Genomic DNA, 19,331 nt, shown 5'->3' with positions numbered 1-19,331 from the left:
TACATCAGTAGTTCCATCAGTTTGTAATACTGAACACAAAAACACAATGATGTAAAAACATGTTGAGTGTAATTGTGTAATATTTCATTGACAGTGAGAAAGAGACGCTCTCATGAAAGCAGATGTGATTCATGTCATGAGGCGACTGAACCAGAACTGAACCTCTTCACTTCAGTGTTTCACTGCTGAGATGATGAAATAACTGCATCTGTGACTTTTGTTTGATGAACACTTTCACTAGTGAACATAAACACTTATCTTTTTAACACTTGATTGACAGAATAAAGTGATGAATTTAATTATTAATTCTTCATGTTTATGGCTTCATGTGACTCTATGATTCTGGACACTTTATGATGTCAACAATGTTACTTCTGTAACTGATCACCTTCTTGTGTTATTGTCTTGACACGTATTGTTATATTGTTAAATGATTATTATGTTCTATTTTTTTGTTATTCTTGTACATTTTGTCATTTCTGTACATATGTGTATGTTTGTGTATATTGCAGTAATGTCTATTGTATTGTGTCTATCATCTGTGGAGAAGCACACAAGAAAGTTTTTTCATGTACTCGTACAGTACATATACAGTAGAATAAAGAACTTTGATAGAGAAGTGTAAAGCAAGAGATATCTCTAATGTCACAGGTGCAGAGAGCCCCAAGTGTTAACAAATGTTTTTTTTCTTTCATTTGTCTTATTTAATAAAGGGAAATAATATGACATAACCAGCAAACCTCTATCGGACGTGTCTGTCATAAGGAGATATTCTAATACAGTTTAATGGTGTGTGCGTGTGTTGATCTGTAAGCTTGTGTTTGATTGACAGTAAATGTGTAATAGCTGATAGATTCAGAACACACAACAGAAGCTGCTTGTCATGATGTCATGATTTCTGAACTGAATATCTTTTCTCTCACTGTTCTGATCTCACAGAGATTCAAGCGTGTCTGAAGTCTTGTCAGGTCAGTATCATTTATAAAACTGCATTGATGTGAGACTTTTAGCTTCATAAAACATGTTTCCTGAAAATCACACCGTTTAAATAACATGTTTTGCTCTTAACACAGACGAGAATGAGAACTTTAGCCAACAGATCCCAGCAGGACCAGAATCAACGTTCACCGGTGAGGATCTTAAAAGATTTCATGGATTTAATTGACCTGCATGATAAGAAAAGTATTAATATCATGTTGGATTACAGTCCTAATAAATATTCTTCATTATTCATTATCCTGAACAGGAGCAGCAGGATCAGGTGGTAGTCCAGCTACTGGATCAAAGCAGAAATAGAAATGAATCCTCTCCTGGAGAATAAAGATGAGGATACTGAAGGACGTAAAGTTACAGAAGAGACTCATCTCACAAACATAAGAGAAGATCATTCATAAACACCTTAACACCAGTTATACCTTTTCTAGCCGTGTTTCCCAAACTATACATAAGTTATACCTTAGGAGGTTACTTTCTTACGTCTCACGTTACCAGGTGATGTCCATGGCTGTCCGTCGATCGCTCGACAATCAATTATTCACTCTATACAGGGACTGCTTCACTGCCTCATGTGACGTGGCGCCGTTCTTTATCAAATAAGCACTTTAGAAATAGTTGAAGTTGCATTTATTAGGACTCAAAGGATAAAAATAAACCACATTGCAAACTAAATCCAACCACGAATATTATTTAATTGTGATCAAAGGTTCTCAAACTTTGGGTCATGAGGGTCAAGCGGAGTGAACTCTTAACAGTGATGAGGTATAGCTAAGAGCGCTCCAGACTAACCTTACAGAAGGTTACTTAACTAAGAACGTTTCGGGAAACACATATTAACCATAAGGTACAACTTAAGGTAACTTAAGAACTATTTAGCGATAAGAAGGTTTCGGGAAACGGCCGTTAGATCAAACTCTCATGAGCTGAGAACTGACATCAGTTCAGTCTTGTTCTTTATTTATAATTTACATTTTATTTTGTACTGTGAGATGTTTTTAGTTTTTCATTAATGTTTTCACTCGTGTGAAAACAGCTCTACAGTAAATAGGCAGTTGGATTTAAGACTAATTCTATCTGTAACTTTAACTAGTGTAAATGAAAACAAAACATGGTTAAATCTTCAACAAACATTATAGAAGTCACTGTATATGATCAGAGTTTGTGGTTTAAGTCTCAAGTTCACAGTGATGTCAGGACAGGATTGTACAGGATCATTAAATCTTCCGTTTCTGGGTCGTTTCCACCCATAATGATCATTTCAGTGAGAGATTATTAATATTGTAAATATTTAAGCAGGCGTCACAACACTGCACTTGACATTCAGGTTTAAATCCGTTTGCAACCCTGAAGATGTAAATGTTTTTTATGTTTTGGTGCTGAATTATTAAAAATGTCTTCAAGATTAAATAGATCGAAAAGTTGTGGATTATTTTGTATAAATTCATTTAGATACAAAATATAACTGAACTCAAATGTATTTTGATCACTAATTCAATTCACATTCATTTGTGGAGCACTTTTCACAATGCGTTTCAAAGCAGCTTTACAGAAAATGCATGTTTATTTGTTATCAGACAGAATCAGATCAGTCTTTAATTCATATCAGAAAGTGTTTTTAAGGTGGTATAAATCCAAATGAATGTGCAATGATAAGATGATCATAAAGAGAACTATATGTAGAATTTGACAGAATTGTGTGATGATCCAGAGCTGGTGTTCACAGCATCATCTCTTCACAAGTGTTATTGGCTCATCTGAAGTTTCATAGTCAGTGTTCAGCAAGCATTCAATAACCCACAATCATACACAACATCATGACATACATTTTTATTTGTATGGTTTGTTCTGCTTGTGTCTTGTTCACTTTATACAGGCCATCTGTTTCCACTGCTTAGTTTAATTCATTGTTGCAAGGTCAAACTTATCATCTATTGATGTCATGAAACATTTTTTGCAAAGTTGCTTACATTACTTTGAGTAGTTAACGACATAATGATGTTAACCATTACATCAACGTAATATTGTGTGTCATTTAAACTTAAATATTTGCATTAATTTGTTTAAAACAATATCTAAGTCATGTTTTCAGGCTACAGTTGAGGTTAGGATTTCAAGGCTCCTCAACACTTAACATTCTAGACAAACTCTGTGTTAGATGTGAACTGCAAGTGTATTGCTTTGCATTGCATTTAATTTTAATTTTGCTTATATAAAATAAAGAGGCATTCACTGAATGTAACTTTTCTTCAGATATATAAGTTTCTCATAACAGAGGAGTGTTTGTGTAAATGTGTAGGAATTTGATAAATCTGTCTGATTGTAATAAGACTCAAATTTCCTTCTAGTGTTGTGAAGCATCAAACTAATGTCAGGTGTTGAGAATGAAGAAAAGTCATGTGATAAGAACAGGTTCATCTGGATCTGTTACAGCAGTTTTATCTCCACAGAGGAAAACAAAAGGAAATGTCGGTTTACTTCAACATGTTTACACAATGAAAATGAACCTGTTAATGTTTATTATAACAGCTGGAGTCTTCAGGATGTCCGATGCTATGAATCTTTTTTTTCTGTGTTTCAAATGAGGAGATTGGGCTCAACCTGAAGAAAAACAATGCTGTATGCAACTGAATTACAATGAAAACTATAATTTGTTACATTCTGATTGCTGGAACTACAAGATTTGATGTTTATTGTTTCTGATTGAGAAAGTTAAAGATTTACATTTAGATACATTTAACAGGATTCCTTCCTGTAATCTTTATATCATAAAGTATAAAATACAGAATAGAAAGAGCATAAGGACACATGAGATCGCTCACTGTTCTCTCTATTTTTATTATCTGACCATTAGTGGCATCAGACAGAATTCTGCAATGTTTTTGTTCTTAGGGTTTAAAGTGAAGGGTTCCTCAGGTCCTCTGGGGGGCATTCATTCCTCATATCATGTTTAAAAAATATATTTTCCTTTTTTACTTTGTATGCTTAGATTTTTTTCAGAGCGTTTGATAGTGTCAGGATCAGATCAGTCTTTATCTGTGTATGTGGGTGAAGACGTGACTCTGAACTGCTCTGTGGACTCTCACATCCCACCTGAACACATTGAAGAGGTTTCATGGAAGAAAAAAGATAAAGATGAACACATCACAGTTCTGCTCTATCAAAACAAAAAGATTAATCCAGATACATCAGATGAGCGATACAGAGACAGAGTCGAGTTCTTCAGTGATGAAATCCACAGAGGAAACTTCTCTCTCAGACTGAAGAGAGTCAGAACTGAAGATAAAGGACTTTACATGTGTCACGTGTTTGCTGGACGATTCTCAGACAACACAACTATAATACTGAAACAACAGGGTGAGTTTAAAGTGATTTAAACAGAAAATAAAAATCATATTTGAGATGTCTTAAATATTTCCAGACTTAAAAATGTGCCAAGATTCCAACGGCTCTGGGAACCTCAGAGAATTTTTTTTAACGTAATTATGTCGTCCGAGTTATGAAAGAGAAACTCAATAACATTTTCCTCTGTGACGGTTTTTTCATGTGTATGTCATAGGTTTATCCGGTTAACTCATTCCTCGTGGAGGCTCATTCTTTTTGTATGTTCTCTCTAGTTTTGCATCTTCAGGTTTTGCTTGTGTTTTGTCCAAAGGTCATTCTGTTCTTCACGTTCATCCTCTGGGGTTTAATTGAATAAGTGCCATATTTCAGTGGAACAAAGCTTAAATTGTTTTGAAGAGCACCAAAAGAAAACATTGTTCTGCTATTTGTTCAACCCATGTATGAGAAAGTGATATTTGGGGGGAAAAAATGTTTGAAACAGAAAACCTTATTTTAGCATGAAACTAAAGCTTTAAGGTAATGAAACTCACAAAATTTAAAAATCTCTTTACCGTCTTTCAGATATTTGTTAATATAATCTTTAATGTTTGTTTGTGTCTCAGGATCTTTGCATGAGTCTGTCTCTTGCTCTACAGTTTACTTTGTGAGGCCATTGATGTTGTTTTGGGCTGCACCATATTTAAAAGACTTTCCAGGTTTGTTTTGTTTCTATAAATTATTATTTTAAACATTATTCATTTTAATTCAAATTCTGTCAGTGATTCTTGAGCCTTGACCATGCAGATGTACAGTAATGTATTCAGTATTGTGGTATATTTAATTAAAGCTCTTTATATTTACAGACATAATTAGAAGATGGATTGACCTGCTTCTTGGGGCTTATTGCTTTATTATAAGCATCTGATAATAGCAAACGTTCAGCTGATCATGTATAGTTCAGTTTTAGCTAAGAATTGCCCTGTGTGGTAAATATGTGTCAAATAATGTACAGTATATTATCAACTGACTGTCACTCACTGTGAATATTTGTAACTGTGATTTTTTTAATGTTAAACATCCAGTTATCCCTTCTTTTATAGTGTAATATTTCTCTTTGGTACTATTAAAATTTCTGATTTGCACTGAAAATCTAAACAATAGATTATTACTTGTTGTTGTTGTTTGTAATAAAATCATTCCAAACATTTTTTAAATGAGTTTTCCATCTAATATTTTATTGTAAATATCTTAATGTATTGTTACATTATATTTACTATCTTACAATTACAGGATTAATAGAGTATACATTTGCAGAGGAAAGCTGTATTAACCAAAACATTTTGTCATTTGCTTAATAAAAAAAAGTTATTTTGTCTTCCATCAGCCCTCTACAAATGTATATGACGTCACTGCTTGTGTGGTGTGGTCCCTGATTGTTCGCTTCCCCATGAAAAAAAACAGCATGCTGGGTTAGGTTTTGATGCTGGTTTTGAACCAGCACATGGCAAGCTTAAACCAGCACATGACCAGCTAAAACCAGCACATGACCAGCTTTAACCAGCATCAAAACCTACCTAGCCCAGCACATGCTGGTGTTTTCAATTTTTTAATTTAACAACAAAAAACTTGTGTTTTTTTATTAATGCTCAATGCTGTAAAGTGAATGTAAACAGTGGGATGTTTCACTGAAGAACGTTTTATTAAGAATCGGTGTATATATTTAATTAATGTTTTTTTTCTAAAAATTCCCTACAAAACATTGACAGAACATTTAACTGGGCCAAGCTACAATATATAATTTTCGCCACTTGAGGTCGCTATCTGCTGATCTAAACTTCAAGCTTCAAAAACTACCACAGTCTTAAGCATAATGTAAAATGATGCAATAAATGCATCTGCTAATGATCTGTTCACCTTGTTGACTTTTATATATTTTATTTCATTTTTTTTTTTTTTTCTGGCTTTCTTTGTACTTTACTACAAGACCAATTTGCTATCTTTATTAAACTGCAGAGGTTTCATTTAAATTACTTTCTTAAATAGATTGTGTACGTGTCTGTTTTGATATCGCCATTTCACCTTGTTGAACTAAAATGCTTTGAGGATAAAAAATGTATTCAAGTCATGCCAATAATTGTATTGAAACGTTTTCTTTAAACCTGCTTTGAAACGATATGCAAGGTGAAAAGCGATATATGAACTGACACAGAATTTAAATTAAAATTGAGAGAGAGAGGATTGTTCTGTCTGACAATGCGTATTTGTATGCAGTTTAGCCATAAATGCTGTGAAAAATTGTCTTGCTCATGAAGCACCTTGAGAGTGAGTGAGTGACCGAGCGAGCGAGGAGGATTGTTCTGTCTGACAATGCGTATTTGTATGCAGTTTAGCCATAAATGCTGTGAAAAATTGTCTTGCTCATGAAGCACCTTGAGAGTGAGTGAGTGACCGAGCGAGCGAGAGAGAGAGAGAGAGAGAGAGAGAGAGAGCGAGAGAGAGAGAGAGCGAGAGAGAGAGAGAGAGAGAGAGAGAGAGAGAGAGAGAGAGAGAGATCGTGTCTGCATTGCAGCCTGCGCTGGCTGCTGGAACTCAAACCCAAATGGCGACTTCCAGCTCCGGCAGTAACTCAGTATCAACCTCGAGCCTGAGCGGCACCAACACGCCACAGCACCACCAGAACCAGAGCCAGAGCCAGCACTTCAGCACCATGAGCAGCATGCAAGGTGAGATACACCACAACCTGCCCCATTTACCCCCGGATGCGATAGACAGACTCTGTGTTGTATCAGTCTGTTCGCTTCAGATCAGTCTTTAGTTTATCTTTCAGGATGCGCTGTCATTGTATTTGCGCAGTTGTGTTGAAATAACAGCAAATGTTATAGATTAGTAACGTTATAGGCTTTCCGTGTGTGTAAAATAGTCACTATTTTATGGATTTAACACCAAATTTAACGTTTGGTGTTGATCTTTTGCTAAATAATGAAAATAAGCACGCGTTTACCTGATCTGAAATGAACCTGTCTTATATCTTCAGTTATCATTTCAGTGTCATGTTAGCCGAACTGCTAACAGCTCGAGACAAACACTGACAGGCCTATAAAAATGTCACTTTCTCACAGACAATACTTATTTGTTATATATACTACATGAAAAAGGACATTCCGTGTGTTCATGTCGACATTAGTGTTGTGTTAATGTATTTATTATCGCTGTTATTTTTCTGTCATTGGAGTTTGTTGATATTATGTAGCTGACAGGCTAACCGGCTAACGGCACGTCAATGCTAACATGAACTGTAAAATGTTCGTGTTCTTTTATGGAAATAATTAAAGGTTTAGACTTAACGTTTGTTATTGAAATAATGTTGTTGGTTTAGGATATTTTGACATCTTTAACTCACTCGTAAGGCAAAATTACACTTTAAATGGAAGAATTTTAAATGACTGCTGAAGATACAATCAGACCTTAATAAAATGCCTTCAAGGACATGAAACACCACAGTAACCTGTGTGTGTGAACGAGTCTGTGATGGAAAGATGCACATGGCTGAATAATGTTGACGTTTGAGACCATCTACAATAGGATGTTTTTTATTTTTGGTTTATTGTGGCTTATTTTAGGAACATTGAACAATCAGTAATGTGTTTATGTCATTTTTAACATCAACATCTGGATCTGGGTACAAAACACATTTTGATGTTAGTTATTAAAGGTCCAGTTTGAATAGATTTGCATCTGTATTTGAGCTGTTTCATGTCAAATCAGAAAGAAGCACTGAGATGTTGAAGAAAGCCGAAATATTAATTGCCCTCCGTGAATATTTACTAAGTAATTCAATATTTAGATGGGGTGAAAACACAACATTTTCGACAAAAATTTGGAGGGTAAGGCAGAACTGTCACTGTCATTTGTTTATGTGTACAAAGAGATTGATGGGTCTTTTGGTAGGAATTTGTTGTCTTTAACAATCCTTGTTGCATTTCTTGCCAATAGTGACCCTTTAAAAAAGAGAACAATGACGTGGTGTGTTTATTTCCTAAAGCGCGCATGATTTGTAAAAGAAGAAATAATAAGTATATCTTAATATGGGTAACTGACAAACCGCACTTGTGTCGTATGGTGCGACAGCAAAAATTTAGAAAAAAGTAACAATGAAGATAAATCTCTCATGCTATTTTTAGATTATAAAAATAAATATTGGTAACACAAAATAGTATATTATGAACAGTTTGTTTTCTAAATATTTGCTGTCACACCATAGGACACATGGTACAGTTTTTTGTCAACTACCCATATCGTTTTGGATTCTGATTCTCAATAAACTTGTCTTTTGGTGTCTTAATTTATATGGTACAGTCCAAGAGATTAAGGATTTCAATGTGACTCCATGTGTAAATTGTAGAATTGTAGCCATTTTCAATGGTTGACGATCAAAGTGGGACACTTTGCATATAGCTGATGCTTATTATATTTAAGGAGAAATTACAGTAATATGATGTAATCATTACTTGGAATAAGTATTCAGATGTTCTTGTGTGTTGTGGTGGGGGAGTCAGTGTGATGTTAAAATAAGCATTCTTTTTGAAATACAAAATATAATTTTGGGCTAAAATAGGTGTAAATTCATTGTTTTATCTTAAGAACATTCATTCAAAATATTACTTAAAGGGTAAAGCTTAATCTCAGTGTAAAACCGTTCAATCTTGGATTATCACATTTATTCTTTCTGTCTCCAAAGCTTTCAGCATCACTTGGTTGTTTCTTCTATTGTCTGAAGATGCTTTCTGTAGTAATTCTGGTTTGGTAGGCCAGATTTTTCATTGGCTTGATGATGTGTAATGATTTCAAATGTGATGATACATTATTGTTGTGTAGCTCATGTTGTCTGGCTTTGATTTGTATCATAAAATAACCCAACATGAAACTTTTTTCCCAACCCAGAATTTATTTCGCTTAAAATTATCCCCAGACAGATAAGTTTTTATGAGAACCCTACTTGCTTTTGAGCTTATGCTACAGTATATTCCCCCTCATGATGTTTCTCTCCCTTTTATCTCTTTCCTCTTACCCACAATCCCCTGTGACGCTGGACCACGGTGAGACCCTGCAAATTATTCCCATACGAACTGCAGTTTCTTTCCCCTCCAACTGCAAGTGTCCTTCATAGTTTCATCTTTATTTGCTATATAAATGTCTTCATCTTCTGTCAACTTCTGGTTTTAGTTGGTTGTTTTGCTGTTGTGTGTGATGTTACTCTGCATGTCGCCATATTTCCCCTGTTTACCGGTTCACTGATGCACATCCTGGCACAAAGGTTTTGATTGAAGTGAGGTTTTTGAGATCATTTTGACTTGGATTTTGGGGTTTGATTTGAAGTCGTCTTGTTTTAAAGAATTCGCGACGCCGAACACAGTTCTGAAAGATTTTTCGACTTTGTTGGTTTATGTACAGGTTGATTTTATTGTTCAGATGTCCCGGACAGCCTGCAACACTCGCGTTAGGAAGACAAAATATCATGTTATGCTGGAATCTACATATTTCCACATTTTATGGTTTAACAAATGTTCTTTTGCTTTTTTGTTGTTTGTGTGTAAAACTGTATGTTCCTGCTGAATTATCATCTCTTTTGCGTTTAGTGTTTGTTGTTGAACTTTAAATTGTTAACATAAAATGGGCCCTTTTTTATTTTCTTAACATCATACACATCATTGTATGATTTACCACTACATGATATTCCTAAGTAAGAAAAAAATGATTTGTTGTTGTTGTTTTTTCCTTATAATAATAACATCCTCCACCTCCGATCTTTTATTTCTAATGTTTATTATGTTTTGCAAACCATTGGTTGATGTTGTAGAAGAGCCAAATGGTTGTTTAAGAGACATTACAGTTACATTTAGAAAACAGTGCGTTCAAGGTCTACATCATTCATTTGTATGTTTTTTTGGCATTTGTTCCAACAACTTTTCCTTGTTGGAATTCGTTGTGAATGTATACTGCAAAAAAAGGGCTTCTTCAAAGGCCGTTTCATTTATTATTAAAACCCACTTGTTCAATAACACGGGGGGTTCAGGTAATAAGAATATATAACACGCATAACAAAGTGAACAGATGTTAATTGTTCTTCTCATCACCAGGGTTTCAGATAAACCTGTCTGGAGTTCCTCCAAGTAAGCCAAACTTTTTGAGCAGTATCTGACCCCTCTGCTGTCGGGACGTCTGTCCTCTGTTCACACTAATCTCTCCACACGTGGATCTCTGCTAGATTTGTGCCATGACCGCACTGCATGCTAGAGGTGGCGGGTGTTTGCTCCTCTCTCCATAGAAATCAACAGATATGAACTATGTTTCTGAAACAGGGTGGCTGATTTTGTCTAAGGCCTACTGGATATAAATAAACAGCACTTAAAAGGGAAGTTCTTTCATTTGCTCACCCTCATGTCATTCCAAACCTGTATGAGTTTCTTTCTTCTGCAAAACACAAAAGAAGATATTTTGAAGAATGTTGATAACCGAATAACACTGAACCCCATTGACTTCCATTGTGCGAACACAAAACCACCGAGACGTTCCTCAAAATATCTTTAGCGTTACACCGAAGAGCGAGTCATATACAGGTTAACATCCACATGAGGGTGAATACATGACAACAAAATGTTTTATGTTTGTGTGAACTATCCCTATAAACCCAGGCTGCTTTAGATTTCACACATCTGGACAAAACTATAGAGATTGTGGAGTTTAGTTCGGCACAAGTCTAAACTTCAGAGCTTCCATTGAGCTAAACGATTGACTTCTGGACAACCGATTGATCCTCACTTTCATTCCTCTCTGTTGTGTTTACTAAAATCAACATTCGGTTCACTTTATCCTCGATTACTGAAATAATCACACCCGTACTTGCTCTGTTCAGAGTTTTCTTCAGACAGTCATGGAAGCTCGATTTGCATTTTGTTTTGGAGAACTGCGAGACGTTTTTGGCATGTCAGACAGACACAAGCTTGTTGAGACATGGATGCACTTGCCGTGACTTCAGAAATGAATGTTGTTCTTCCAGTATTCTGATCCTCACGTTTTTGTGGTGGTGGGAAGATGTTCCCTAAGAATACTTTTGAATGTTTTACTCTTCGATTTATTTATTTGTGGAATTTATTGGTGCTTTCCTGATGCAAATTTATAATATTTACACGTGAAGTACCCATGCAAGTCATGGTCAACAAAATAAGATGCTATTGGTTTGATTTGTGGTTCGGGTCCATTATTGTGTTTAAAATACACGCTTGCACCCCTCACACACTAGATCTGCACAAAGTGTGCACTATGGCTGTCTCGCACCCTTCTGCTGCTTACTGTAACTGGATTGTATTACAGAATCATTGTAGTTAGTTTTGAGGTGCAGGTAAGTTTGTTTGTTTTGGACTTTTTATTTCGTGTCGGGATGTGATCAGACCTTTCACAGTTTTTCTGTCTGCTCTGATTGGACGTTGAAGGGTGGAGGTGTGTTGATTGGTTGTGTTGATTGAACGCGAGGTTCGAGCATGTTGGACCACAATCGCTGCCCTCCTGCTGCCAGATTTCCTAAAGCCAACACTTTATTTTTCCACATTTCCAGATCATAAAAACACGTGATGGCTTTAGGAAATCTGACCTCTGGTTTTCTTCTCCTGGTGCTCAGATGTGCATGACTGTAGTGAATATCTGAACCCACAACCCTCCTTCATCTTCTGTGGCTTAGTTAGAGATCTCATTCCATCTGAATACAGTTCGTCTTTATTCTGTCTGCGTGTGAACTTCATCTAAAGGTCTCTTCCTCCTCTATCAGGTAAACGTAAAGCCCTCAAGTTGAATTTTGCCAATCCACCGATCAAACCTACTTCCAGAATTACGCTGAACACGGCCGGACTTCCTTTCCAGAACCCACACATGTGAGTACAGATCTGAAGTGAGTCATGGAGGTCTTTGGCTTTCTGTCTTCACATTCAGCTTCTCTTCTGTGTGTGTTTTAGAGAAAGGCTGCGAACGCACAGCATCGAGTCGTCCGGGAAGCTGAAGATCTCTCCGGAGCAACACTGGGACTTCACCGCAGAAGATCTGAAAGATCTCGGAGAGATCGGACGAGGAGCGTATGGCTCGGTCAACAACATGGTGCACAAACCTAGCGGACAAATCATGGCCGTCAAAGTAAGTGTGATGTCATCAGAACATCCTTTTCACTTCGATTCCTTCAGCAGACGCTCCAGAACAGACACGTTTTTCTGTAGGTGGAATGAAATGTTGTGCTTGTTTGTGTTGGTTTCCCGAGGTTCTGCTCCCTCAGACCACAGACGTCTTTGCGAGATTTAGTTTGAAGTTCTTGGAGACAAATTTAAGACCCCTTTGAGTACAATGTCTCTTCATTATTATCCGTGATATAATTGATACCGTGTTTATTGTGTGACAGAGGATCAGGTCGACGGTGGACGAGCGAGAACAGAAGCAGCTCTTGATGGATCTAGACGTGGTCATGAGGAGCAGCGACTGTCCCTACATCGTCCAGTTTTACGGCGCTCTGTTTCGTGAGGTCTGTTCACCCGCTTTACTGCTCGAAGACCTCACACGTTTGTTCAGCCAATCAGCTTCTGTCTTCCTCTCTTTGTCAGGGGGACTGCTGGATATGCATGGAGCTCATGGCTATCTCCTTCGACAAATTCTACAAATACGTGTATTCCTCTTTAGATGAAGTGATTCCAGAGGAGATTTTAGGAAAAATAACATTAGCTGTGAGTCATTATCTGACATTATAATAAGTGATGCGTTTATTGTTGACTGACGGTCTTAGTTCCTCTCTCTCACTGTAGACTGTGAAAGCACTTAACCACTTAAAAGAAAACTTGAAGATTATTCACAGAGGTAAGATGAGTGACAGTCCGGTGAAATCATCTCGGGGTCATTCTTGTGTTTAGATGTGTTCAGCTTTCTTGCACGATATCTCTGCAGACATAAAGCCATCAAATATCCTCCTGGACAGGAAAGGCAACATTAAGTTGTGTGATTTTGGCATCAGCGGGCAGCTGGTGGACTCCATCGCCAAAACCAGAGATGCAGGCTGCAGACCGTATATGGCAGTAAGACTCATTCACTGTCATTTATAAAACCACTACCCATATTCATTCATAGATATTCTTTCATGTCTGACGTAATGAAGAAATGCTGCGTGACGCTCGATCTGACACTCTTGTGGAACACAGAGTTACTAAATGAAGCATCATTTGTTGATAAAACTTGGCTTGGGGTCCTTTTGAAGATTGTGTTTCCGGCAAACTGAAGTGTGTGTGTGTGTGTGTGTGTGTCCTGGTCTCTGCGGTACAGTCGTCTGCAGTAGCTCCACCGATGATGTCATCCTCTAATCTAAGCAGCATGATCTCATTCAGAGAATCCCCCCATGAGAACACACTGCATGATGATGTCATCAACGAGAAGACATCAGTTATGTGTGTGTATTTCTTATGAATGAGATCATACACGCAACACGTACAGTTATTATGTCACACAAGGAAGTGTCTGATTGGAGCACATCTGTTGTAAGCATCTGGAGTCTCACGCTCACTGTCTGATGTCTTTGACACGGACAGGCTGTTGTGATGTCAACATGCAGGGGCACACGGATGACTCATTGGCTTATGAGCCATGGTTGTGACACATTAATACTATGTGTTTATTGTGTTGACTTATTATCAGTTGTTTTTCATGTTTGTTGAAATCCAGAGCTTGCTGAAATAATGTGGGCTAGCTACTGTTCAATGCTTGTGTGTGTCTGTGACTTGTGGGTGCTTATTATTGTATTCATTAAAGGCGGGGCGTCCGATTTCTCTTAGCCGTTGTTGATGTACAAATCACCAAAACCGACACACAGCTACCCCCATCTTTCGCTTTCGTCAGCGCTCGGCTCGGCTAATGTCCGTCCTGTGCACCTTACTGCTGATTGGCTACAAGGTTGTTTTGGTACTCGGCCCGACTTTGTCTAAACAAGCGTAATTCGGAAATCGGACACCCCGCCTTTAAATGGAGCGTATAGTTTGAATATTGATGTGGTATTTAGTATCTTATTTACATTTCATTGTTTTTTTTAAATGCACTGGTGTGTCATCTACAATTACAGCAGGAGTGTATATTCATATTTAATCTTTCTGTAGCATTCACTCTCTTGTTGATTTGTGTGTGTCTGTTAGCCGGAGAGGATAGACCCCAGTGCTTCCAGACAGGGTTATGATGTCCGCTCAGATGTGTGGAGTTTGGGAATCACACTGGTAAGAATCATACGTTTGATCTTCTATCGTGTGATAAACGGTGCGTTGTGTGAGAACTTTGTGTATATGTGATATGGATAATCATTCCTCTTTGTGTGTTATAGTATGAGCTGGCCACGGGACGGTTTCCCTACCCGAAGTGGAACAGTGTGTTTGATCAGCTCACACAGGTGGTGAAGGGCGACCCGCCTCAGCTCAGCAGCTCAGAGGAGAGACAGTTCTCCCCTAAATTCATCAACTTTGTCAACCTGTGGTAAGGCACCTCACATCATTTATTTTGTATTTTGCTTTTCACTTTCAGGTTCTAATGCTGCATGGAATTTCGTTCAATATTTTTAGAGAAAGCCACTATTTTGTTTTATTAGACATCATATAAGGTTTTTTTTCAAATCTATTACCACCGCACCTCAACTAGTTCTTTCTGCCTATGATGAAACATGAGATCATACTCAAAATAATACTAAGTTTAGGTTCGTAACATCTGCAGGACCTACATGACAATAAAAGCATTACATTAAATATTCATATTTAGCAGTAAATTTCATATTTGGATTATATTTAAACCAAGTTTAGCAGTAAGTGTTTTTTTATAAATCAAGCAAGACTGTGAAATTCTGTCTGTACAGTTATTTCCTGTAAATGCTTCTTTTTTTTTCTTCTGCCCCTAAATGTCACTTTTTTTGCAAATATGCACAAACACACAAATGGTTCTAGTCACTCTCATCTCTTTTATTACAAGCAGTCTTATATTTCACTGTGTCTTGGTGCAAGATGTGATGGCCCAGATTTGTTGTCTGGTCACATGACGCACACGCCACCTGCTGTTCATGTTAGGAACTCCCTGTTGACGTTACATGACCAAGAATTTACTCACAGTAAACATGAGATGATGAATGAAAATCAAATGTTTTATTGTTTCTCAACAGCCTTACGAAAGACGAATCAAAAAGGCCAAAGTACAAAGAGCTTTTGGTGAGTTCCTGTTAAAGCAACACATTTATCATTTTAATGCATTTATTTTCTAATATTCGAAGGGTTGTTAACATGAATCAGAAACACAAGTGTCCTGCAGTGTGACATACAAGATGGAAAACCTGAAAAGATAAATATTGTGATTTTTAGAACTGTCATATTCATTCTTTCAAATTCTTGACGTTGTTTGAGGAAAACACATTTTTACGTCTTCTATAGAAACATCCCTTCATTCAGATGTACGAGGAGCGTTCGGTAGACGTGGCCAGCTACGTCTGCCTGATTCTAGATCAGATGCCCGCGTCTCCCAGCTCACCGATGTACGTCGACTGACACGCACACCTGGACGAGAAACGATTAAAGCTATAGTGTAAAGATCCACTCCATCACAGAACTGCAGTATTAAACCATGAAAAAAAACACACCGTCTGCAAAAGATCGGTGTTCAACTCAAGTTCGACTGTAAGATACCTCCAACCCATCTCACACACACACACACACACACACACACACACACACATCCGTTAAGAGTAAATATACTAGTGTCTGAATGTGGCGGTCTCGTGGTCGGAATGGCTTTGATCTTAAATATGGATGCAGAATAATGATTTTAAACAAATATAAAAGAAATGAAATAATATTAAGCCTGGAATTGTATTTATACTTCTGAAATCACTTGTGGAATATATGATTTGAAAAAAGCTTTGACATACTGGAACTCTTATTTGTGTCTGCTCCCCTCCTCATAATGTATGTGATGTTAAACGTGTTTTGTATGTATAAGAGGTTGGTGCAAGGTGAATGATGAAGAGGTGGGCGGGGTTTCTGTAATGAGGTCATTTCCTCAATGAGTATGTGCCGTTATAACAATAAAACTGAGGACGATGGAAACCACTCTGTGCATGTTGCTTTATTTTTTTTAGTTAAAAGAATTTGTAAATTTTACACTATCAAACCGTTTTGTGTATAAAAACTATCTCAGTGCAAATGTTTAGCTTCGGGAAAATTTTAGAGACAATTTCAAATTTTATATTTGCACCAATGTTCTTCAAAGCATACGGAAAAAAATTGTCATAACTAAGCAGTTAAGCTCAAAAGTCAGTGCTCACTAAAGTAAATCTGATGATTTCCAGTGTTTTTGTAGGCAAAAAGCACGAAACTACTTAACAATCCGATTTGAAAATCAAGTTCTCACTAATAACACAAATCCACTTTAAGTTTTAGTTCATGTAGTTTTTTTCAACATTATTTGAGCTTTCAACTTAATCTGCGAAAGTATAAACATGGGTAAAAGATCATAACTAACAGCAATAGAAAAACACCAGAGGTTTGCTATTTTTTCTTTTATTAATGATCAAGTTTCATGACAGCAGTGGTATTGGCATAAATGATGCAGACGTAAGGATCTCAACATTAAATGAAAATAAAATGGACACATAACTATGAAAGTAGCAGCAGAACGAAGCTAAAACATCTAAAACATTTACATCTAACGTGACTAATAAAGGACTCGAGAACATTTTGAAACTAAATCGCTGATGTGAAGCACAATGAAGTTACTTGCCAACTGGATCTAAAAGTATTTAAACATTAAAGACGTTCTAAAATAAAACTCGTGATAGTGAAGTCTCTGTATAAAACTGACTTGATTGCAAATGCACAAAAATAAAATGACTTCAGTTTAAAACACTCGGTCTTCGTAAAAGAAAACATTACACTTTTGTCGGGTGATGTGCAAATAATAAATAGGGGCAGTTGTGGCCTAATGGTTAGAGAGTCGGACTCATGACCAGAAGGTTGCCGGTTCGATTCCCAGGGCCGGCGGGTAACAACTGAGGTGCCCTTGAGCAAGGCACCTCACCCCTACTTGCTCCCCGGGCGCTGTAGTGATAGCTGCCCACTGCTCCGGGGGTACGTGTGTTCACTACTCTCTGGATGGGTTAAATGCAGAGGTCACATTTCGTTGCCTTGTACATGTGCAATGTACAATGACAATAAATTGAATCTAAATCTAAAAAAAAAAAAAAATCTAAAAGTCACGCATGATCTTCTCAGTGGTCTTTTAAATGTGGACATGATCTCCCACTGTTGACTTTTCTGTGGACAAATAATGTTTGAACCTCAAACATAAAACGTTAGACCGCTAGAAAAACAAAACGCTCATGATGAGAAATTGTTCTCTTTGCCCTCATCCCTGTTTTTCTCCACAGACGGGTCATCATCTCCCGACGTCTCTCTCTCCGTCACAGCATCCTGCTCCTCAGGGCCGGAGTCTGCACTGGAACCCTTGCTGTCCGTCTGCTCTTTAGTCTCCTCTGTCTTTTTCTGTGCTCCTCTCTTGGCGTCCTCGTATTGTCTCTGTTCAGCCAGACTTTTATTCAGCACGTGACTGATGGCCGTCTCGCCCTCTCCCATCAGAAACATGCTCTTGAACTTATTATACAGCATGCCGGCTTTATCCATCACGTCCTGGCTGGCTTTGAACCTCCGGATCTTCTTCAGCGTGGCTATGAGCTCACAGTGTCTCTGAAGATGTTGAGTGGTGACCTGCAGCGAGCTCAACTCGTCCAGCACCGCCAGACATCTCTTCACATCCGGGTTGTTCAGTTTCAGAGACGTCTTGATCTCTCCGTGTAACCTCAGAAGTCTGGATTCTGCAGAAACGTCTTTTTTCTTGTCCCCTTTCCTTACGTCTTTGCTTAAATCTTTCTGTTCATCTCTGTCCGCGTCTTCCGGATGCTCCTGTGGATTTTGTTTGCGTTCGTCATCAGGTTCTGATGAGCCGTCTTCTCTCCTCTTTTTCTTTCCTTCTTGTTCTTTTTTGTCGTCTTTACTGTCATCCCTCTTCTTTCTCTTGTCTGTCTTCTTGGTCTCAGCGTCCTCTAAGACCACGCCCCCTTGTGGCTCTTTCGAAGTTTGTTGTTGTTGCAGCAGCAGAAGGAGATTCTTTGGTTTTCTTCCTCTGCGCTTCTGTGTGGGGACCGGTCCAGCCGAAGGGCTCGAGACAGGGCTCGTGTTTTCAGTATCCGAGTCTTGATCATCTGTACCCTTCTTTTTCGGTCTCGTGTCATCCACGCGGTCTTCCTCTGAAGGGTCTTTGGTGGACTTTCTCTTCTTCACATCGCAGCTGCTCTGGTCTTTCTCTGATCCCGCGTCAGGGTTCATCACCTTATTTCCGTCCAGTTCCACTTTCGGGTTGTTCTCAATCTCCCACAATCCTTCATTGAAGCCTTTTCTTTTGTTGGGCTTGCCGTATTTGTCTTTGTTGGGTAAATACGGGTAGATGTCTTTAGGGCCCAGAAATGCTGTTTCGTGAGTGCCGAAGAAGAAGATGGGAAACTTGGCGTTTGCTGGCTTGACAGCTCCATCCGGAAGCTCGTCGATCCTCGCGGGCCAGTGTGGATAACCCTTCATCTTTGCGAATATAAGATCTCCAGGTTTGAAATCACGAGCCATGTCAACACGGTCTGATCACGCTTCGCAGTCCGCGCGCGCTATTCCCAAGCCTGCGTGTGCGCAGGGCACGACGTCATCATCCCGTGCCGGATGCAGCGTCTTTTTTTATTTTATTTATTTATCTTTTTAATTAGAAACCCAAAATATTCCTAAAAACAGGCATTAGAGAAATTAATATCGACTTTTCAAGACAGACCTTGAAATGAACCATGAAATATATGTGATACATAAAGAAACAAATAAAAAGTAAATAAAGGAAAACCCAAAGCTTGAATTGTTTGAAGAATTTCCACATAGTGC

The 19,331-nt window shown here is 37.9% G+C and overlaps 2 protein-coding genes and 1 long non-coding RNA gene across 6 annotated transcripts; 2 read left to right on the top strand and 1 right to left on the bottom strand.

The window, feature by feature from the left end:
* The first annotated feature begins 864 nt into the window (after positions 1 to 864).
* Positions 865 to 3,230, top strand: LOC130561323 (uncharacterized). Its single transcript, XR_008963811.1, has 3 exons — positions 865 to 968; positions 1,074 to 1,130; positions 1,247 to 3,230. It is a non-coding gene; the product is annotated as an uncharacterized LOC130561323 (long non-coding RNA).
* A 3,599-nt stretch (positions 3,231 to 6,829) lies between these two features.
* LOC130561750 (dual specificity mitogen-activated protein kinase kinase 4-like) lies at positions 6,830 to 16,466 on the top strand. 4 transcript variants are annotated; one of them, XM_057346288.1, is made up of 12 exons: positions 6,830 to 7,040; positions 10,455 to 10,487; positions 12,140 to 12,242; positions 12,324 to 12,498; positions 12,758 to 12,877; positions 12,957 to 13,076; positions 13,155 to 13,206; positions 13,294 to 13,421; positions 14,526 to 14,603; positions 14,708 to 14,856; positions 15,530 to 15,575; positions 15,795 to 16,466. In XM_057346288.1, the coding sequence occupies exons 1-12, from the start codon at positions 6,917 to 6,919 to the stop codon at positions 15,906 to 15,908; spliced, it is 1,242 nt and encodes a 413-aa protein (XP_057202271.1). In that variant the 5' UTR covers positions 6,830 to 6,916; the 3' UTR covers positions 15,909 to 16,466. The 4 variants fall into 4 exon arrangements, with proteins under 4 accessions (XP_057202271.1, XP_057202272.1, XP_057202274.1 ...); XM_057346289.1 differs by lacking the exon at positions 10,455 to 10,487; XM_057346291.1 differs by lacking the exon at positions 10,455 to 10,487 and having other exon boundaries at positions 6,831 to 7,040; positions 12,152 to 12,242.
* A 443-nt stretch (positions 16,467 to 16,909) lies between these two features.
* psip1a (PC4 and SFRS1 interacting protein 1a) lies at positions 16,910 to 19,175 on the bottom strand. Its single transcript, XM_057345955.1, has one exon. It carries the CDS (start codon positions 19,029 to 19,031, stop codon positions 17,736 to 17,738), a length of 1,296 nt encoding a protein of 431 aa, XP_057201938.1. The 5' UTR covers positions 19,032 to 19,175; the 3' UTR covers positions 16,910 to 17,735.
* Positions 19,176 to 19,331: the final 156 nt, after the last annotated feature.

Source organism: Triplophysa rosa, linkage group LG11, assembly GCF_024868665.1.
Source record: "Triplophysa rosa linkage group LG11, Trosa_1v2, whole genome shotgun sequence".
Lineage (NCBI taxonomy): Eukaryota > Metazoa > Chordata > Actinopteri > Cypriniformes > Nemacheilidae > Triplophysa > Triplophysa rosa.
The sequence above is the reverse complement of the archived record's forward strand: the minus strand, read 5'-3'. Positions and strand labels throughout refer to the sequence as shown.